General features: G+C 42.2%; 1 protein-coding gene across 1 annotated transcript in view; it reads left to right on the top strand.

Moving 5' to 3' along the window:
• Nucleotides 1–18,090, top strand: part of palm1a (paralemmin 1a) — a 68,731-nt gene extending 50,641 nt beyond the window's left edge. The window contains exons 4-7 of the mRNA XM_039001838.1: nt 668–789; nt 4,748–4,856; nt 6,525–6,546; nt 15,146–18,090. Of these exons, the coding sequence (XP_038857766.1) occupies nt 668–789; nt 4,748–4,856; nt 6,525–6,546; nt 15,146–15,750 (858 nt within the window). The 3' untranslated portion in view covers nt 15,751–18,090. The remainder of the gene's footprint in view (nt 1–667; nt 790–4,747; nt 4,857–6,524; nt 6,547–15,145) is intronic.
• Nucleotides 18,091–22,461: the final 4,371 nt, after the last annotated feature.

Below are 22,461 nucleotides of genomic sequence, written 5' to 3'. Positions count from 1 at the left end.
TTTACTCTGTAATTACTCTGTAATGTCAAAGTGGGAAAAAATTCTATAACAAAAATTATGGAAAAAAAACGTATATACTTTGATTAGATAAGTAATCACCCACCTGAGTCAATACATGTTAGAAACACATTTGTGAGTGATTACAGCTGTGGGTCTTCTTGGGTAAGTCTTAAGAGCTTTGCACACCTGGATTGTGCAATATTTGCCCATTATTCTTTTCAAAATTCTTCAAGCTCTGTCTTTGTCAAGCACACCCATACCATGATGCAGCTTGACTGAGTGACCATACAAAAGTTGTATGTATGGGGGACAGAGGAAGGGGTAATTCAAAAATCATGTCAACCCCTATTATTTCACACTAAGTCCATGTAACTTATTATGTGATTTGTCAAGCCAAATGTTACCCCTGAACTAATTTAGTCTTGACTAAACAAAAGGTGTGAATACTTTTGCAACAACTATTTGAGTTATTTAATTTTGATAAATGTGTTAACATTTGTAGAATTTTCTTTTCACTTTGACATTATGTAGTATTTAGTGTAGATCAATAAAAAAATCACAACTAAATCCATTTCAATCCCACTTTGTCAAGCAACAAAATGTGATGAAATCAAAGGGGGGTGAATAATCAGTAATTGATGTTCCTATGTTCTTCTGTCCTGTCCAGCAAAAGTCCCTGAGGGAAAGATGGCTGCTGGATGGAGCTGCTGGCTCGGAGCAGGACGAGGCCAAGAAACAGCTTGCGGAGGACGAGGCCAAGCTCAAGGGGATGGAGGAGAACATCATTAGGTACGTCTACAACCCTGGAACACTGGTGTACCTACCAGTTGCTCTCTGTGATGATTAAGATGAGGGAGGATGATTTTTTTTTTTTATGAGCACAGCCTTGTTTCTATGATAGCATATTGGATGACTGTCATTCATATTCCCTTCACCCAGCTCAATGTAACATTGATAGGTTTAGGCTACTACATGTTACTCGAATTTTCCCTGTACCCATCATGAGGTTGCTACAACCTACATTGTAGAATAATAGTGAAGATATCAAACTATGAAATAACACATATGGAATCATGTAATAACCAAAAAAGTGTTTTATATTTGAGATTCTTCAAATAGCCACCCTTTGCCTTGATGACAGCTTTGCACACTCTTGGCATTCTCTCAACCAGCTTCATGAGGAAGTCCCCTGGAATGCATTTAAATTCACAGGTGTTAAAAGTTCATTTGGAATTTCTTTCTTTCTTAATGCGTTTGAGCCAATCAGTTGTGTTGTGACAAGGTAGGGGTGGTATACAGAAGATAGCCCTATTTGGTAAAATACCAAGTCCATATTATGGCAAGAACAGCTCAATCAAAGAAAAACGACATTCCATCATTACTTTACAACATGAAGGTCAGTCAATACAATATTTCAAGAACTTTGAAAGTTTCTTCAAGTGCAGTCGCAAAAACCATCAAGCGCTATGATGAAACTGGCTCTCATGAGGACCGCCATAGTAAAGGAAGATCCAGAATTACCTCTGCTGCAGAGGATAAGTTCATTTTAGTTACCAGTCTCAGAAATTGCAGCCCAAATAAATGCTTAACAGAGTTCAGATAACAGACACATCTCAACATCAACTGTTCAGAGGAGACTGCATGAATCAGGCCTTCATGGTTGAATTGCTGCAAAGAAACCACTACTAAAGGACACCAATAAGAAGAGGAGACTTGCTTGGGAAAAGAAACACGAACGATGGACATCAGACTGGTGAAATTTGTCCTTTGGTCTGGAGTCCAATTTTTTGATTTTTTGGTTCCAACCGCTGTGTCTTTGTGAGATGCGCTGTGGGTGAACGGATGATCTCCGCATGTGTATTTCCCACCGTAAACCATGGAGGAGGAGGTGTTATGGTGTGGAGGTGCTTTGCTGGTGACTCTGTCTGTGATTTATTTATCGAATTCAAGGCACCAGCATGGCTACCACAGCATTCTGCAGCGATACGCCATCCCATCTAGCTTAGTGGGACAATCATTTGTTTTTCAACAGGACAATGACCCAACACACCACCAGGCTGTGTAAGGGCTATTTTACCAAGATGGAGAGTGATGGAAATGATGCATCAGATGACCTGGCCTCCACAATCCCCGACCTCAACCAAATTGAGATGGTTTGGAATGAGTCGGACCGAAGAATGAAGGAAAAGCTGCCAACAAGTGCTTAGCATATGTGGGAACGCCTTCAATACTGTTTGAAAAGCATTCCAGGTGAAGCTGGTTGAGAGAATGCCAAGAGTGTACAAAGCTGTTATCAAGGCAAAGGTTGGCTATTTGAAGAATCTCAAATATAACATTTATTTTGATTTGTTTAACACTTTTTTGGTTACGACATGATTCCATATGTGTTATTTCATAGTTTTGATGTCTTCACTATTTTTCTACAATGTAGAAAATAGTACAAATAAAGAAAAACCCTTGAATCAGTAGGTGTTCTAAAACTTTTGACCGGTAGTGTAAGTGCACAGGTCGAGAAATGTTGAGTAATCAAGGGGACAGACAGTGACACATTCAATTCCGCCTTGCACACTCTTGTCTGCATCTAGGTGATCTAGGCTGTAATCATTAGTCCAACAGTTGCAAATGAGAGTTTCTATTGGACAAATTCAGGTATGTTTATCCCCATTTCATTCCGTAGTCATAGTCAACATAGCTAATAGAACTAACATGTTAGGAAACCCGCTACAAACATGCAGTTCAGTGTTTAGTCAGAATGCAGTTTAGCAGTTACACCAGTGGGCCCCGGTGGCAATAAATTAATAAAACCACGACTTGGAAGGGAATCCAGTGTTGGATAGCCATAGCCAGCTAGCTAACATAGCATCCCTCTCTGTTTGAGCCGGGTGTTTAAGTAGGCTAACTAGCTAGCTGCATTCGGTAGCTAAGAGAAAGTAAAAGTAAAAATAAAAAAAACTAACAAATATAACTATCTCTCTCTGTTCAACTATTGTCTTTCTTTGTCTTTGAGTCAACTACTCACAACATTTTATACACTGCAGTGCTAGCTAGCTAGCTGTAGCTTATGCTTTCAGTAGTAGATTAATTCTCTAATCCTTTGATTGGGTGAACAACATGTCAGTACATGCTGCAAGAGCTCTGATAGGTTGGAGGACGTCCTCCGTAAGTTGTCATAATTACTGAGTATGTCTATGGAAGGGGGTGAGAACCATGAGCCTCCTAGGTTTTGTATTGAAGTCAATGTACCCAGAGGAGGACGGAAGCTAGCTGTCCTCCGGCTGCACCATGGTGCTACCCTACAGAGTGCTGCTGAGGCTACTGTAGACCATTGCAAAACAGTGAGTTTTAATCAATTATATGGTGACGTAAATTAATATATTTAGTATAATTTATTTAAAGATAATACTTTTTCAAATGTTTCACTATATAAAAAAATATCTATTTACTGAGTAGGAGGGTCCTCCCCTTCCTCCTCTGAGGAGCCTCCACTGGTACCTACTACCTATATATGTTTCTGGATTCATTATATGTCTTTATTTAACCAGTCTTTAACTAGGTAAAATCTGCTCTTAATTTATAAAAACAGATAAAATCTTGATATTCTATTCTCTCAATATAATTTTGGCATGCCAGCTCACTGGCAATGTGGCCCAGCATATTTGCTATCAGTGAGATCGTTTGCAATGCTTCTTAGAAAATGTTTAATAAGTTTAACTCTTAGCTCGAAAGGAGTACAGATGTAGGATCTTAATTTGATCACTATGTTGTTGATGACAATTTTCCTGCATAGCAGGAAATGCAAACTTGTAGTGTATTCGAATTTTAAATGTATCAACCCCATACAAAAAAATGTCCATTAATTATAATCCACATAATATTCACATTTCCTGCTTTTCCTGTTTATTTTTCCTATTTCACACATGTGTGTAGTAATACTGGGAATGTGTTTTTTGCATATCCCTTCTCCCTGAGACACCCTCAGAGAGCGTGGTCACAGCGAGGGTGTATCATTCAACAGCAACCCTGGAGCACATCGACAGATTTTTCACCTTGTCGGCTCGGGTACAGAAAGGAGACCCAGTAGCCAAGAACAGACCAGCCTTCCACCACCACCCCTCCCTTCTCGCTCCAACCATTTTCTTTCTCACTCATAGCAAAACAGGGTCATCAATCTTCTTCCCCTGGCAATCCAATTCGCTAATTAAATTCCTCCTGGCTGTTGGGGCTCAGACTGGGGCAACATTGGCACTAAACTGGCACAGCACCCAATGAGCAACGCAAGTGAACAATTGCCGGAGCTAGGGAAAATGCGGAATTGAAGAAAGCTAAGGAGAAGCTTTTGTCCATTTCCCAAATAGGCGCTTAATTCTGTTAGATAGGCCATAGTGAGATTTGTATTGGTATTGAACAATACCAGGACACTTAAAGAAATAGTTTAAGGGGGGGGGGGGGGGGAGTTGCTAATGTTTTTCTTTGATTTTGAACAACTCCTTATGCACTCAGCTCATTTATTTTAGACAAAAAAATAAGTGCATCTGTAAAATCTGTAAAATTACCTTCCCAATGGATGAGCACTGTTGCCAAAAATAACAAACATTTTAAATAGACAAGACAGAAATCCAAAACTGCTTTGGAACACTGCGGCTCATGAATGCATGATGTGCACGACTTGCCAAGCATTCTCACACTGTTTGTGTGTCATTGACCATGTCTGTGTGTGTGACTGATAACATCTCTCTCTGTTCTGCAGAATGGAGCAGGAACTGGAGGTGCTGGAGACGGGCGTGTCGGCGACCTCTACCAAAGAGAGCCTGACAGACGCAGCAACGAAGGAGGAAGCCAAGACAGCAGACAACAAAGTGAGTCTCCCTCGCCTCCTACCCCTCCGAGGGCAGCTGGACACAGCAGGTCCACCGGACACACACACACACACACACACACACACACACACTGTTAGAGACAGGAGTGGGGAGTGTGTGTGCGTGCGTGCGTGCATGTGTGTGTGTGTGTGTGTGTGTGTTGGGGGGGGAACGTTTGAAGTAGGGGGAATAGGAGATGGAGGAATCAGAAGGGAGGGGAGAGGTTTAGGAGGCCGAAGCAAGCCTTGGGGCACATCGGAAAGCGAAAAAGCCCTGTGTACAGTAACTGCCCTTGTGATAAACTGACAGTGGCATCTCCACTTGAGCAAATGACATCTCAATATTATGCCATCAGTGATATCATTAGTGACGGTCCGGATGGGCCCGGAGAGTCACACTGGGTCTGACAAGCAGTGTATGGGGAACAGTTGTTGACAGGCCAAAGGGGAAGTTCATATTGACAGCACACACTGGGCAGCTTTTAACATACGGGTTTCATAGCAACGTCTAGAAAAGATGCTCTGTCTCTTCGTTTTTCCCTCTTAAACTCGTTGTCCCTTTTTGCTCTTTCCTCCACAAGTTAATATCCACTTCCTCAACCTATCCAGCCTGGCACCGCTTTATTCAAAGGGAAAGTGCTTATTTAATGTGGCGTCTGTTTCTACCTCAATAATTTGTCTTGCTTCCTTGTCATCCATGTTTTTTGTGGCATAAAAATAAATATTGTATGTTCCTTCCCTCAAACTAGGTTTTCAATGAAATATGTTAAATACTGTATGTGACATAATGCTCATTCGTTATGTAGCCATGCTTTTGAATAAGAGTGTCTCTTCAGGAAACAAATCTATTGCCTCATATCTGTGGGTTGTCAGTAGAACCGTTTCACTCAATCTGTTATAGTATTTTTAGAAATGGATGCCTTTCGATTGTGCAGCTGCATTGATACAATAATCCCGATGATTCATATCGCAGAAATAGACCCTCCCCACTATACGTGTGTGGTGGTAATGTATTTGATGGGTTTGACACTGAATTTCCTGAGTTTAATGCTGTATGATACATGGGTTAAAACAGTGGTGTAAAGTACTTAAGTAAAAATACTTTAAAGTACTACTTAAGTCGTTTTTTGGAGGTATCTGTACTTAACTATTTATGTTTTTGACTACTTTTACTTCACTACATTCCTTAAGAAAATATTGTACTTTTTACTCCATACCCAAAACACCCAAAAGTACTTGTTACATTTTGAATGCTTAGCGGGACAAGAAAATAGTCAAATTCACACACGTATCAACCGAACATCCCTGGTCATCCCTACTGCCTCTGATCTGGCAGACTCACTAAACACACATGCTTTGTTTGTAAATGATGTCTGAGTGTTGTAGTGTCCCTTGCTATCCATAAATTAAAAAAAACACAAGAAAATTGTGCCATCTGGTTTGCTTAATATAATTAAATTGTATTATACTTTTGGTACTTAAGTACATTTTAAACCAAATACTTTTAGACTTTTACTAAAGTACAATTTTACTCGGTGACTTTAACTTTTTCTTGAGTAATTTTCTATGAAGGTATCTTTAATTTTACTCAAGTATGACAGTTAGGTACTTTTTCCACCACTGGGTTAAAATACTGTTTTCTCTCTTTCTCTCTCTCCCTCTCTCACAGGTTCCGGCAGGCACTGTGCAAGGTAATACATCTTCAGTCAGATATTCTTCCTCATCCCTCTCTTCTTTCTCCTCTTTTACATGTGTTCTGTGTTTGTCGCTCTTTCTCTCTCCCTCCCTCTCTCTTTTTCACCCCACTTCCTTGACCGCTTATAGAGGTCAAGGAAGTTACAGAGGTCAAGGAAGTAGTCAAAGTGCACACCAGCCCTCATCTGGAAATGTTTGGAGGTGCCTCAGATAGGATGAGAGCAGGTGAGTCTCGGTACCCTGTAGAGAGACATCTTAGACAAATGTTTTGCCTCCATTTTTTCCACTCTTTAGAGTTTGTCATGCTAAGCATATTAAAGTGATGTTATTCCTCTCATTGTAAAACAAACGTAGATATTCAATGTACCCACTCCTGTTTCATTCAGGAATATAGTAATTGATTGATAGGCAATTGATACATTATTGACTGATTATAATGAATCATGTAAGTTGCATCTGTACAATTAGACATGCAATAGAGTCTCCCGAGTTGCGCAGCAGTCTAAGGCGTCACTACAGACCCGGGTTCGATCCCAGGCTGTGTCACATGAGGCAGTGTATAATTGTCCGGGTTAGGGGAGAGTTTGGCCGGTTGGGATTTCCTTGTCCCATCGGCGCTCTAGCGACCCCTTGTGGCGGGCTGGGAAGCCTGCAAGCAGACTTCGGTCGCCAGCTGGACGGTGTTTCCGCCGACACATTGGTGCGGCTGGCTTCCGGGTTAAGCAAGCAGTGTGTGAAGAAGCAGTGCGGCTTGGCAGGGTCGTGTTTTGGAGGACGCATGGCTCTCGACCTTCGCTTCTCCCGAATCTGTAGGGGAGTTGCAGCGATGGGACAAGACTGTAACTACCAATTGGATATCACGAAAAAAAGGTTAAAGTAAAACATTTTTTTAATATGAACTCAGCAAAAAAAGAAACGTCCCTTTTTCAGGACCCTGTCTTTCAAAGATAATTCGTAAAAATCCAAATAACTTCACAGATCTTCATTTTAAAGGGTTTAAATACTGTTTCCCATGCTTGTTCAAAGAACCATAAACAATTAATGAACATGCACCTGTGGAACGGTCGTTAAGACACTAACAGCTTACAGGTAGGCAATTAAGGTCACAGTTATGAAAACGTAGGACACTAAAGGGTCCTTTCTACTGACTCTGAAAAACACCAACACCTCATCTGGGTGAACGTCCTGCAAGGAGGACTGCAGATGTGGCCAGGGCAATAAATTGCAATGTCCGTACTGTGAGACGCCTAAGACAGCGCTACAGGGAGACAGGACGGACAGCTGATCATCCTCGCAGTGGCAGACCACGTGTAACAACACCTGCACAGGATCGGTACATCCGAACATCACACCTGCAGGACAGGTACAGGATGGCAACAACAACTGCCCGAGTTACACCAGAAACGCACAATCCCTCCATCAGTGCTCAGACTGTCCGCAATAGGCTGAGAGAGGCTGGACTGAGGGCTTGTAGGCCTGTTGTAAGGCAGGTCCTCACCAGACATCACTGGCAACAACGTCGCCTATGGGCACAAACCCACCGTCGCTGGACCAGACAGGACAAAAAGTGCTCTTCACTGACGAGTCGCGGTTTTGTCTCACCAGGGGTGATGGTCGGGTTCGCATTTATCGTCGAAGGAATGAGCGTTACACCGAGGCCCGTACTCTGGAGCGGGATCGATTTGGAGGTGGAGGGTCCGTCATGGTCTGGGGCGGTGTGTCACAGCATCATCGGACTGAGCTTGTTGTCATTGCAGGCAATCTCAACGCTGTGTTACAGGGAAGACATCCTCCTCCCTCATGTGGTACCCTTCCTGCAGGCTTCCTGACATGACCCTCCAGCATGAGAATGCCACCAGCCATACTGCTCGTTCTGTGCGTGATTTCCTGCAAGACAGGAATGTCAATGTTCTGCCATGGCCAGCGAAGAGCCCGGATCTCAATCCCATTGAGCACATCTGGGACCCGTTGGATCGGCGGGTGAGGGCCATTCCCCCCAGAAATGTCCAGGAACATGCCGGTGCCTTGGTGGAAGAGTGGGGTAACATCTCACAGCAAGAACTGGCAAATCTGGTGCAGTCCATGAGGAGGAGATGCACTGCAGTACCTAATGCAGCTGGTGGTCACACCAGATACTGACTGTGACTTTTGATTTTGTCTCAGTTGTTGAATCTTGTTATTTTCATACAAATATTTACACGTTGAGTTTGCTGAAAATAAACGCAGTTGACAGTGAGAGGACGTTTCTTTTTTTGCTGAGTCTATATATAAAAAAGACATGCAATAGAGTCCAAGTTTGTCCAAAATGGAAGAAGTCTCAATAAGATTCTATTGGAGTCTTCTATCGCTATCTGTCTTTGCCGAAACCTGGCCAGCTCCTCTGTGTTTGTCTCTTTCTCTCTCTCTCTCTGTCATTCTCACCCCACTTCCTTGACTGCTTGTAGAGGTCAAGGAAGTGCTCAAAGTGCCCAACAGCCCTCGTCTGGACATGTCCGGAGGTGCCTCAGATATGACGAGAGCAGGTGAGTCTCGGGAACCCTGTAGCTCACAGACTGAGACACACTGTAGAGAGACAAATTCTACTCTTTGCCTCTTTTTTTTTTCTTCTTTTTTCAATCATAAACTCTGTCTCCGCTTGCCTCTTTACATAGACGGCTGAGTACTATATTTGATGTTAGTTTATTTGATATAATTTACTTACTTTTATCATTTTTCAAATATATAACACTTGGTTATTCATTACTCAGTCATGAACAAATATTCAATAGGTATTAATAGGTATTACAGTATAAGAAAATCTAATATTAACCCCTAACAAAAATCGTAATTTTTGTTGTATCCTGTTCACCCACTCTGGCATCAGCTACTGGCATTAGCATCCTGGGTAACTGGATTAGACATATAATAAATGTAAAATCTATAAATTCAATATGTAACTCCTCAGTGGATCTCATTATGTAAACACAACCAATTTGATTGGCCCGGCAGTAGCTCCTCAAGCGTGTTGTCAGCCATGTCACAATGTCTAATCTAACACATTATCGAATCTTCCTTTGAATGGAGCTTTCATTGAATGACAGCTAAAGGATACCTAAATAGTTGGTCATTTACCCCACTGTCATATACAATACCTCAGTGTAGCTCAGCGTATTGTAAACACAAGCAGTTAGAAACATCTTGGGACGACTTCATCTCCTCAGCAAGGGGTCTTTTCAGCAGTATCACGGGGTCTCCACCTTCCTCCTCCTCACACGTGGGCCTCTGTCCCTTTTAATCAAACATGTGCTTTCATCAGCCTCACAGCTCTGGAAGGAGAGTGAGGGACTCCACTGAAGGGCTATTCTCCACAGTGATTGAGATAGCGAGAGGGGAGAAGGAGATGGGGCGAGTGACTAATTAGTTTTACCTCTTGAGCTCCGGTCCTCATACATCTTATCTAGAGGACCCTTGCTGAGCAGAGCGAATACTTCATGTTTGGTTTCATCAAGACCAAAAATTCTCATTGCCAACGCTTTCCTGGATATGATCGTTTTTGGTAACATTTTTGGTGTAATATCACCATCGGATAGGAGCTAAGTAACTAGAAACTAAGAAAGTAACACAGTATGGTTACTATACCCTGTGCATAAACAAGTTATAGATGTACTATAGATATCTAGAAGCTAGATAAGTTGATAGGACTGTTATGGGGGATGAATAGAAGCTGACTTTTATGCGGGGTATACATCTACCAGTTCCATGCTGTGTAATAGGATGTAGTGCAGTTCCTGTTTTACTGGTGTGAGTGTACTTTGACGCACTATATGAATGTGTGGGAGGGAAGGTGAAACAATGTTGAGTCATGTGGGAGGAACTATTTTAATGACGGACCACTCGGGTATTTCATCATTGCTATGTACTATGCTTTCGTGACACCTTTAGGAGAACACAAAAGCAATGCAAATGCCATTGAACATGTCGCACTCTCTGAAGTGCTGTGGTATATTTCATGTCCTCTATTTGTCGTCACTAACATTGTGTCGTGTTTCTGTACTGTGTTTTTCCCCCTAACATTTGTCTTCTGTCCTAATCTTCACAGCTATCAACTGTCTGTCTCCGTGTGTTTGCCTGTATGGGAATGTGTTTGTATGAGTCGATGTGAGTCTGTCTGTCTGTCTGCGTATTGGTCTGTTCTTGTGGACTTTCACTCTTGTGGATATTCACTGTGGTTTGTGGCTAAAGGTGTTAAAACAAGAAGAGTGGTATGTTTGTATAGAGTTAGCCAGGATGATATACTGAGTATCCTGTTCTCACAGTACATCTGTTGTGTGGGGATACACTATATATAGTCTTCATCAGACGATGCGACGTTGCCAAGGCAACACAGCTCCGCTAAAAAGTACCATTTCTCTATCCGTCAACACGGTAGCGTTAGACTCGCATAGTGTAGGCCTGCCGATGACAAATGTTCGAGTTTACCTTAGTTATAGTGTATGTAGCCAAGTTATGGACCGTTCTCCAAAGACATGCTTCCTTAACAGCCACACAGTCATTTCACTTGCCCAGATATGCAGTCAAAGGAATGTCCTGAATCAAAGTTGACCGTCTTCTTCATAAGATTGAGTTTGCGTATAGTCGCTGTAACTAAGTGGTGTATTTGTTGGTGGAATATGGTTGTTTCGAGTGGTTGTCTGGTTTTGGCTGGTATTATTATACATGTGTATTGCGGAGAGACTACATGGTTATTTATAATTGTGAAATATGGTTGAGTGGAACTGGTATGTCTCTAGTCTTGTTGAGGGAGAGATAATATGGCGTGCGAAAGGGCGTTGTGGTGCGAAAGAGAGAAAGTGAGAGAATTCCTGTGTTCCATGGATGTGTGGTATGAGAGAGAGAGAGAGAGAGAGAGAGAGAGAGAGAGAGAGAGAGAGAGAGAGAGAGAGAGAGAGAGAGAGAGAGAGAGAGAGAGAGAGAGAGAGAGAGAGAGAGAGAGAGAGAGAGAGAGAGAGAGAGAGAGAGAGAGAGAGAGAGAGAGAGAGAGAGAGAGAGAGAGAGAGAGAACACCTCTGCAGGCCCCTAACATCTCCTCTTGTTGACACCCCATGCACCCAGCAATGTACTCAGTAGAAATCACCGTTGAGAGGGACAATGTCACGGGCGAGACTAAGGTGTTGTCCACCAACACCCTACTGCCCATTAACCTCTCTGGGCAAGGGGTCAAGGTGTATGAGGATTACCAGAAAGGTGATTTCCCGACGTGATTTCAACAGCAAAACGAAACACTTAGCTAAAACATGCGTTATGAGAAGTGTTAACAATTATGATGAGAGCTAAGATATGTGTTATGGTTTTATTAACATGAATACATGTACAGTGCCTTCAGAAACTATTCACACCCATTGACTTTTCCCACATTTTGTTGTGTTACAGCCTGAATTTAAAATGGATTAAATTGTCACTGGCCTACAAACAATACCCCAGAATGTCATGTTTTTTGAAATGTTTACAAATTAATCAAATTGGAAAGCTGAAATGTCTTGAGTCAATAAGTATTCAACCCTTTTGTTATGGAAAGCCTAAATATGTTCAAGAGTAAAAATGTGCTTAACAAATCACATAATAAGTTGCATGGACTCTGTGTGCAATAATAGTGTTTACCATGATTTCTGAATGACAACCTCATCTCTGTACCCCACACATACAATTATCTGGTCCGTCAGTAGAGGTCCGTCAGTAGAGCAGTGAATTTTGAGAATGGTGAAGTTATTAATTTCACTTTAGATGGTGTATCAATACACCCAGTCAATACAAGATACAGGCGTCCTTCCTAACTCAGTTGCCAGAGAGGAAGGAAACCTCTCAGGGATTTCACCATGAGGCCAATAGTGACTTTAAAACACAATACAGAGTTTAATTGCTGTGATAGGATAAATATGAGGATGGATCAACAAAATTGTAGTTACTCCACAATACTAACCTAACTAACAGAGTGAAAAGAAGGAAGTCTGTACAGAATACATGCATCATGTTTGCAACAAGGCACTAAAAAAGTATTACTGCAAAAAATGTGACAAAGGATCGGACCCTTTTTTAACCTAAAATTACATACCCAAATCTAACTGCCTGTAGCTCGGGACCTGAAGCAAGGATATTCATATTCTTGATACCATTTGAAAGGAAACACTTTGAAGTTTGTGGAAATGTGAAATTAATATATGCTAATATAACACATTCTGGTAAAATATGTGTTTTTTCTTTGAAATGCAAGAGAATAGCCATACATTGAGATAGGATTCTAGGTGTAATTTAGATGTTGTCCACAAGATGGCAGCAGTGTGTGTGGACAGTTTAATACTGATCCAGTGAAGCATTACATCACTACACAATATTTTATTTGCCAGGAGTTTGCCCAAATGTGCCGAATTGGTCAATTGATACATTTTCAAGTACATTTTATTTTTTTAATGAACCTTTATTTAACTAGGCAAGTCAGTTAAGAACAAAGTCTTATTTACAATGACTCCCAGGAATGTTATACATGATGGATCATTAGCTTCCCTACAGAAAATACACTAACCTTCACACATCTAGATGGCCAGGGGGGTGGGTGTGGAGCCAAAGACAGCAGAGGGGTCAAACTGTAGAACCCAGTTCCTACATTTGAATATAAAAATGTATTTTATCAAACAAAACTATGCTACATTTTATCTCTGGGATCCCTCAGGATGACAAATCAGATCAAGATGACTGAATGTACGTACATTATTTACCTTCAGAGGTGAATGTATCAAACCAGTTGCCGTGATAAAAGTGTTTTGTTGTTGTGCACTATCCTCAAACAATAGCATGGTATTTTTTTGCTGTAATCGCTACTGTAAATTGGACACTGCAGTTAGATGAACAAGAATTTAAGCTTTCTGCCCGTATAAGACATGTCTATGTTGTTTACAACGTCATTCTAATCACATTATCGCATATTGAGCAACAACTGTCCCGGTTTAGGGACACCGATCCCGTAGAGGTTTGTCCGGAATACAAAATGTTATGTTTGGGGCAAATCCAATACAACACATTACTGAGTACCACTCTCCATATTTTCAAGCATAATGGTGGCTGCATCATGTTATAGGCATGCTTGTAATCGTTAAGGACTGGGGAGTTTTTCAGGATAAAAAGAAACGGAATGGAGCTAAGTACAGGCAAAATCCTAGAGATAAACCTGGTTCAGTCTGCATTCCAACAGACACGGGAGATTAATTATATTTGAAAATCTATGGCAAAACCTGAAAATGGTTGTCTAGCAATGATCAATAACCAATTTGACAGAGCTTGAAGAATTTAAAAAATAATAATGGGTAAATGTTGCACAACCCAGGTTTGGAAAGCTCTTAGTGACTTACCCAGAAATACTCACAGCTGTAATTGCAGCCAAAGGTGCTTCTACAAAGTATTGGTGTTAATACTTATGTAAATTAGATATTTTTGTATTTCATTTTTTTAAATACATTTGCAAACCTTTCTAAAAACATGTTTTCACTTAGTCATTATGGGGTATTGTGTGTAAATGGGTGAGAGAGGAACTGTAATCCATTTTGAATTCAGGCTGTAACACAACAAAGTGTGGAATAAGTTAAGGGGCATGAATACTTTCGGAAGGCACTGTATAATAGTAATATCAGAAGGAAAAAAAGTATGTTGTAATATATGATCTGAGATAAGTCTACCTGAAATGATCGTTATTACAGCCATTGCTTGTCTGATCATAGCCATTGAAAGACAAACATAGTGTGGCTCAGTAAACTTGATAATGCATTTTCACTGGCATATATAAGATTATACTCTGTCTCATATGATTGCCTTGAATCCACTTATTGACGCTAGATATTATTACCTTGATATTACCACTTCTCGTGAAGTAAAATTAATAGTTAAGTATAGCATGACACAGTGTTGCAGGGTAACCAAAAAATCCAACCCTATTTATAGACCTGGTTTTAAACCAATAATTCTACTTCAATAGTTCAATTTGTGAACGTGAACTTGGGCTATTATGTATTGGCGCAAAACACAGTCAGTACATTCAGAATTCATTTGAAATTGTCCTTTTGGTCTCCCTGTAGCACCTGTTTTGCTCCCTGACACAGACAACAAGCACTGGGCTCGTGATGCAGCAGCTGTGGCATTCGCTTTGTTTCCCCCTGCTCTCTTTCAGCTGCTCTCCTCTCCTTGCACTCCTTGTCTGCTTTTCTCGCTCCCCTGCTTCCTTCCCTGTGACTTGACTGTGACTGCCATCACTGGTCAGCTTCAGAGCACGTCATTGTTCTATGAGTGGAGGTTTGTGGGAAAAAGGTATCGCGTTAAATAGCCTCCCTCTCCTTGTTTCTCGAGGATCTAAAACAATTGTATAGGAGCCAGGTGGAAGCCATAGGTCCATGACATTGCTTTGGTCAGTCCAGTTGTATCAGATCATTCATGATTGCTTCAAGGAAGGATGCATTTTTTAAGAATTTGAACAGGGCCTAGTTCTTCATGCTCTCATGAGGAATGCTCTGGTTCTCTTCTGTCAATGACACATCTGTCTCTCTCGCTCTCTCTCTGTCTCTTTCTCTCTCGTAGTGGTACACGAGGTGAACGGGGAGAACGGGGTCCACCAGCTCAGCGCCAATGAGGTGGACGAGCTCATCCACAAAGCCGACGAGTCCATGATGAGCGACGCCACCACCGCTGGCGCCACCTCCACTGCCCCCGTCGTCCCCACCGATGCTGAGTTAGCCGCGGAGCAGCAGATGACACCACAGAAGGAGATCACTGGCATGGAGGCCAAGGCGGGCGGCGCCAGTCCCCAGCCAGGTGGAGGCGAGGTGGAGGCCAGTGCTGAGAACCCCGTCACCATGGTGTTCATGGGCTACCAAAGCGTGGAGGATGAGGCGGAAACCAACAAGGTGCTGGGCCTGGAGGGCACCGTCAAGGCCCAGCTGGTGGTCATCGAGGATGGCGAGGGCAAGAATGTGACGGTGGGGCCCAACCCCGCCACTGTTACCGTCACCGAGGGAGGCACCAAGGAAGAGCAGTCGCCCCCGCCCAACGGCAACGCCGCCGACCCCGTTAAGACCCCCCAGGAGAAGGCCCCCGTGGGGGAGAAGGGGGGCGAGCCAGAGGGGGGCGCCACTGAGCTCAACAATAAGGAAAAGCAGCCCTGCAAGTGCTGCACCATCATGTGAGCCACAGTTGTGTGGCTGCATTCCCCCCGGGACTTGACTTTTCAAGGAGAAATGACAAACCAACAACAACCATAACGTGAAGAAAACCAACAAAAACTCACCCCTTTCCCGTTAGCCCCCCTCCCGACAAAAAAAGGCATAAATGTTCTGTATCTTTTGATAGCCGGCTGTTGTTTCCCAACTTCATTTTCATCTCTGTTTTATATATTTCATTTCATTTTTCTCCTTTCATTCTTTTAACTTTTGTATTATTTTGGGTTTTGACTAAAATGGATGGTGCCAAAGGCGAGCCATCCCTGCGTTTTCACACTTTGAGGTTTCTGAGGGAGAGAGGAGATAGAAAAGGAAAGATAGAGGGAGAGAAAGACAGAGGAACTGGTTCGTTCACACGTTCACACACCCACAAGCTTTTTTTTATGACATCTCTAATACACCGTCATGAGTTTTGTAATCTTAACTTTCTGTATGAAGGACATATATATCTCTCTATATATCTATATATATATAAATTCTTTATTTTAAAGATATATTTATTTGACTTTTTTATTTTTTGAAAAAGCCCTGACAGAAGAAGCATGTTATACATTGTGCTTTCTGTCCTCTGCTAGTGCATTTTAGATAAAAACATGGGGAAATATTTATGACTGATAAAGCTGTTAGAGAATTCTCTTGGATTTTTTTTTCCAGAAAGAAAAAAAAAGAAAAGTGACTTTGGAATTTCTGAGACAGACACAAACCACACTGCTATTTGGAAGTGACATGCAATGAGACGTGATATTGATGACATCATTGTACTGTGTGTATGGATATCCGCGCGTGTGTGTATGAGCATGCATGGATGTGTGTTTGAATGTGTGTGTGTTGGATTACAATGGCCTCATTGGTCCTTATATCATCCTACACTACACTACCCACAATCCCCATCACCTCTTTTCTTTCTGGAAGAAAAAACAATACTAGCTTATTTTTTTGTCATTTTCCTGCGCCCAAATCAACTACACTAGTTCGACAACACTAGTAATGAATTGAATAACATGCGTGAAGGTCTTTCATACCGAAGCTTGAGACTGATGAAATGAATGCCCCTGTGTAAGCCTTGACGTTTGTGTGGTTCACCCACACTTAACTACATTACCCAGAATACAACTACCCCTTTAAAATAAATCATGTTGCTTACTGCTGCCTTTGGTGATAACAGTATTAACTATTTTTCATTTAACTCAATGACATAATCCAAGCTCTGGCTCCTGATGTGATGACCTACCAACAACTGTGTTTTGATATGATGGTCGGCCTGGACAGGCCCTTCCAACGTCCCAAAGATTTTCAGCTGGATATCAACTACTGTGGAATTGGTGCATAGAGCATAGTCTGTTGTTTTCAACCTTGGCACAGCAGTGCATATACTAAACTGTGTTGCAAATACTGTAAGAAGTTGCTCCATTCAGACTTTTAGGATGAGTGCCATTTGGAGGGGGTTGGGGGTCATATTGTATGTCGCCCTCAAGAGTTGGTGTGGGAAGAGCTTCACTTTAAGAGTATTTGGTTTCCTGTTATAACTCTACTGTTAGGCCCTGGTTTTGTTGTCATTTACGGGAAACAAAACCAAACAAAAGTTGAAGTAGGCCTACTTTTCATTCAGTTTATCTATCTATCAACATGCTAGACCTGAGGCAAAAAGCATGGAATTTCAACATTTTTACAGTCCGAGAAGTTGACAGAATCCTTTTCCACAGGGAGCGGCAAATTTCGCTCCAAATTCAATGTTGCAATAATTGTTTTATTTTCCTCACAGATCATTTTTTTTGCGGTGTAGCTAAAATTGAACAGCTGTATTTTACTTTTGTGTGCATTTTTGCTGCGTTATGAGTGCCTGTAGCTATAGAATATCATACTTCTTACTTATTTTTGCCATCTTGGAGCCAAATTTCCAGCTGAGCTGAGGGTCATGTTATGATTGTCCAGTGTATTTTTCCAGTGGTGAGTTGAATTGGTCAAGCTAGGAGCCAGATCTTTTCAACCGACGCACTGACACGATCATATGTAAACGTGGTCCATGTACTATTCGCATGCGGAATAAAACAAACATTTTGTTTTCAAAGATGGCTAAATAGTGGATGGTCTGCGTTATCTTGAAGTGAGTCAAAGATGTGAGCACTCTCCAGCAAGAGGTTGACCGACCTTGCGTAATGTTTGCCTAATCCTCGTTTAATATTGTTCCATGTGCATTTGTACCTATCCATTGATATTTATAGAGCTCTATAGGTTATTTTAACGGTGCATGTCATTGGGCTCCCGAGTGGCGCAGCGGTTAAAGGCACTGCATCTCTGTGCAAGAGGGCATCACTACAGTCCCTGGTTCGAATCCAGGCTGTATCACATCCTGGCCGTGATTTGGAGTCCCATAGGGTGGTGCACAATGTCCCCGGGGTAGTCCGTCATTGTAAATGAGAATTTGTTCTTAACTGACTTGCCTAGTTAAAGAAAGGATAAATAAAAGTCTTTGTGAGGGTTCAAAACAGGATGAACATAGATCAAAATAAATCTGATAACAAGGTCTGATAAGCCTTGTCAGAATAATGCTGGTGAATCCAGTGCATTGTAGAAAAAATGGAATATCTATTAATTTCATAATGTAAAATATATCATGAAATAATGTATTTTGCCAATCCCCTTCAATCCCACCCCCTCCTGCACGTTCAAATGGGCAGGGCAATCATTGATATGCCGACACGTTCTCCAATATGCTGCTCAGCATCCAGCAAGGAGGAAGGAGCAGAAAACGCTGACTCAGTGTACAGTTAGGCCACGTGACATGGCCTGACTCTGTAGACTGCTCTTTGTCTCTGTGAGTGGGCGCTGGTCATGACGAGGGTACAGAAATGTGCGTTACTCTATAGGACTGTCAGTATGGGGTGTTGGTCTGGAAGGTGTCCCGACAAACACTGCCTCCGATCCGCTCAGGCATCACTGAAGACCAGTCCTCGTCAAGTCATATTCCCACACCGCTGGATCTAAACCTATGCAAGAACTCCCATGCTAACGAATCACCATCTAGGTATAGCATATAGGACTAGCTACTGCAGCAGATAAGAGGCTTTTAGTTCATCAGTATATTACACAAAACAATTATCTAAAGGGCCAAGCATTGAACCATGGCCCATCCCTTCCTTTGTATGTGTTTATATGATAATGCCTTTTTACTTCTGAAATACTTTCTAGCTAACACCTCACTACATATACAGTACATGTGGCTCAGTGGCTGTTGGTTGGCATAGGTTAGGTTGGTTCATTTCAATATTAAAGGTGGGGAAAATGATTTCATATGTTGGCACTGCCAACTTGGTTGCACATGACATGTTGGAATGGCTAAATGTGGGTGGTGTGTTTCTGTGGTGCTAAATCATTGATACTGTCATATCTGACTGCTGAAGTTGAGATATTATGTTCGATATTATTTTCTGCAACTTGTGCTTTAAGAAAATCACAGATATTTCTATTTGCAATAGGAAACAGTAGCAACGAGTCATTTGCTAGACACCTCAACGAGGAAGTGATTCATTGGTTACATTCCAAGAATATTTGAAGCAGAAACTGTGTTGTTTTAAATGTTTTTCTTTTCGGAAAACATTTGCAACATTCATCTCAAAATGGAAAAACATGAACCGTACAAATGCACTTAGGTTGATCGAACTGAAACCCATGGCGTCCCTGGTCTAACTATTCGCCCATACTATTAGAGTCAGAGAGAACATTGGTGACCTTAACGAAATCAAATCTGTCCATCCACTTTACAATGAAATATGGTGACACTAATATGACGATAGAGGAAATAATTACTTTCGGGAAACAAGATGACACTGTTAAACGTATTTGCTCTATTGGCGCTGAACATTTTGCTTCATCAACTTTGACCTTCAAGGTAAACAAATGTCAATGTCATTCTTATGAAGGGTAATGAATGCCAATGCCATTCTTATCAGGGGTAACGCATGGACACCTCCACTCGAAGTGCCCTCACTGAGCAGTAGCGGGAGTCAAATGCAGGGTCAAATATTTTTCTATCCCTAATGTCTAATGTTAGGATAGGGGTAAAGGGTAATCCGATCCTAGATCTGTGGTGAAGGGTAACTTTTACCTCGAGCTCCTGTTGAATACCCTTCCTTCTTTGGCCCCTCCCTCTTGGTGAGCTTGGTGCAGCGGCAGTGAGGCTTGTCTCCCCTGGCAACCCCAGCTCCTCCCACTCTGCACTGCCTGCACCATGGTGCATTGCTTGCTGTTTGGGGTTTCAGGCTGGGTTTCTGTATAGCACTTTGTGACATCGGCTGATGTAAAAAGGGCTTTATAAATACATTTGATTGATTGATGACTCTGCAGCAGCACCCCCTGTTGGTTCTTATCAATATTTACATTCCAGTTCTGACTTTCTCTCTCTCTACACACCCCCAATGCCTTGTAGTCTGGCCCCCGGCCAGGCATATTTTTGGTAAATGCATATATAAATATCTACATATAAATGTCTTTGTGCAAAACAAAATGTCTGTCGCTCTCTCATCCTCTAGTGTAGACTCATAGATCCCTGTCCCTTCCCCAGTGACTCTGCGCTCATGGCAGTCAGTCAGTGGAGGGCCCAGGTAATAGAGTGAGTGCCCACAAACTGCTGCTTTCGTATTGCTTTGTTAGTTGTGAAGGTCTGCTTTCTTACAAATTGGAAAGTGCTGTAGAGGAAAGTGTTTGAAAAGACAAATAAAAATGTGATGTGCTTCAAAGGTCTCTCCCGGTCTCCGTTTTGTTTTTGTGTTCCCTCCCTCCATCTTGAAAAATGTTTTCATTCAGTCAGTACAAATTCGTGAAAGTGTGTGCGGGTGTACGTGACTGTGTGTGTGTGTCTTTAGCTTTGGTTCTTAGACTAAGTTGAAATCCCCCTTGAGGTTTGCATCGATCTCAAAGGCCGGCATTGTGAAATCCTCACAGTCCTTTCCTATGAACAAAGGTCCTGCCCACTTATGCACCACAATGCAATGTTTTTACACTGCTAATCTAAGACCTGCTGCACCATTGTCACGGCCATTGTCATCGACACAGTCACCTGGCTACACAGTCACTGTTGGTAGAGGCGGGACTGTGTGCGCGTGTGCACAGATGGCTCCTCTTTTGTCCGGCACTTTGTGATGGTCAGCAGCATTCCATTGCAATTCCCCTGCCCTCAGCAACAGACATGGGAGCAGTCACGCTACCCAACGCTTTGTGTTCTGGACACCCCCCTTACCCTCTCACTCCCTTTTCACCCTCTCCCCCACCACAACCGGTCAATATCTCTGGACTAGCAGCTTTGATGGACAGGGTGTTGGGGGGAGGATGGAGAGGGGCGAGTGACAGATACAGTTGGGGGGAGGGGTGGGGGGGTAACAGGGAGGGGTCTGGTCAGGGCCAAACCCCAGACCAAAACACCAGCGGAGTCCGGAGACCCAGCTGTTAGGCTTAACACAGTAGGGGATACGAGGGGGTGTAGATCCAGACGGCAGAACACCTGCTGGAGAACCCAGACATCTAGGAGGGCAAGTCTAGAACCGAGAGGTGAGTTAAGGAATGGGGCGAGGGGGGTCTTTGATTAAGCTACTGACCAAAAATCTAAGACAAATATTATGGTTCGGCACCAGAAATATTCCTTGTGTACTCAAATATGGATATTTGTGGAACGTGTACAGTCATTTTTAATTGCCAGATGAAAAAAAACATGAGGACTAATCAATCAAAAAAACAACTGGAAGGTTCACCAAAATGTTAGTTTAATCAATGTTTTATTGATAAGTCATGTTCTGTCTTACCCCAAAACTTTGAATTCAAATTCAATGTACTGTCTTTCCCATTGTTGACTCTTCTACCTCCCTCCCTCTCTCGTCTCAGAATGAGCACACCTGGCCTGAGTTGATCTTGATTGCCCCCCCTGCACCTAGCCTTGAATCCTGTCACACAGAGAGCTGCCTGAACACATTCACCAACACGCTGTAACACACACAAGTGCTCTCTTACACAGACAGACATACACTCACACTGCAGGATGTTCAAGTACACTCCTCCTTGGCAGGTGCTGTGTAACAGCATGGAGCATGAGACCAAGGTAAGACAATCCTTACTGCAAAAACACATAATGACAGGGGTAGTTACAACAATGTTAAAGGGATCCTGATTGCAGGCTAACAATTTGTTTTGCTTTGACATTCTACACCCCCCCTCCCTCCCTCCCTCCACATTTACCAACAATCAACATTCCACACAGTTGGATCTGCATTGTTAAGGTTTGTACCACAGCCATTGCAGCCTAGATTCTTCCCATGGTTTCCATGTTATTGGGAGAAAAATAAAATAACTATGGCGTTCATTGATTTAAATGTAATTTTGGACAAATACATCTCAATAGTACCCATTTTAATGTCTGATGTTTCATCTGTCATGCATTTGATTTCCTAGATGTAAGACCATAGTGGTGTGAAGTAGATGTACAATCACAAACATTCCTTTGCATTAGTAAGCTAAACTGAGATCCATATTATGTTTGTCATGACCCCTTCAAGTCTTTATTCAGAGTGACAAAGTTGATTTGAAATAGTCTGGTGTACATGTACAAGGTAGTCACTAGAGCGCAGTAAAGCTATGTTCAGTGTGAACCTTCCCATTTCTCAAAGCGAATGCCCTCTTAAATGGAATGCC

This window comes from Salvelinus namaycush, chromosome 10 (genome assembly GCF_016432855.1).
Source record: "Salvelinus namaycush isolate Seneca chromosome 10, SaNama_1.0, whole genome shotgun sequence".
NCBI classification, from domain to species: domain Eukaryota; kingdom Metazoa; phylum Chordata; class Actinopteri; order Salmoniformes; family Salmonidae; genus Salvelinus; species Salvelinus namaycush.
The sequence above is the reverse complement of the archived record's forward strand: the minus strand, read 5'-3'. Positions and strand labels throughout refer to the sequence as shown.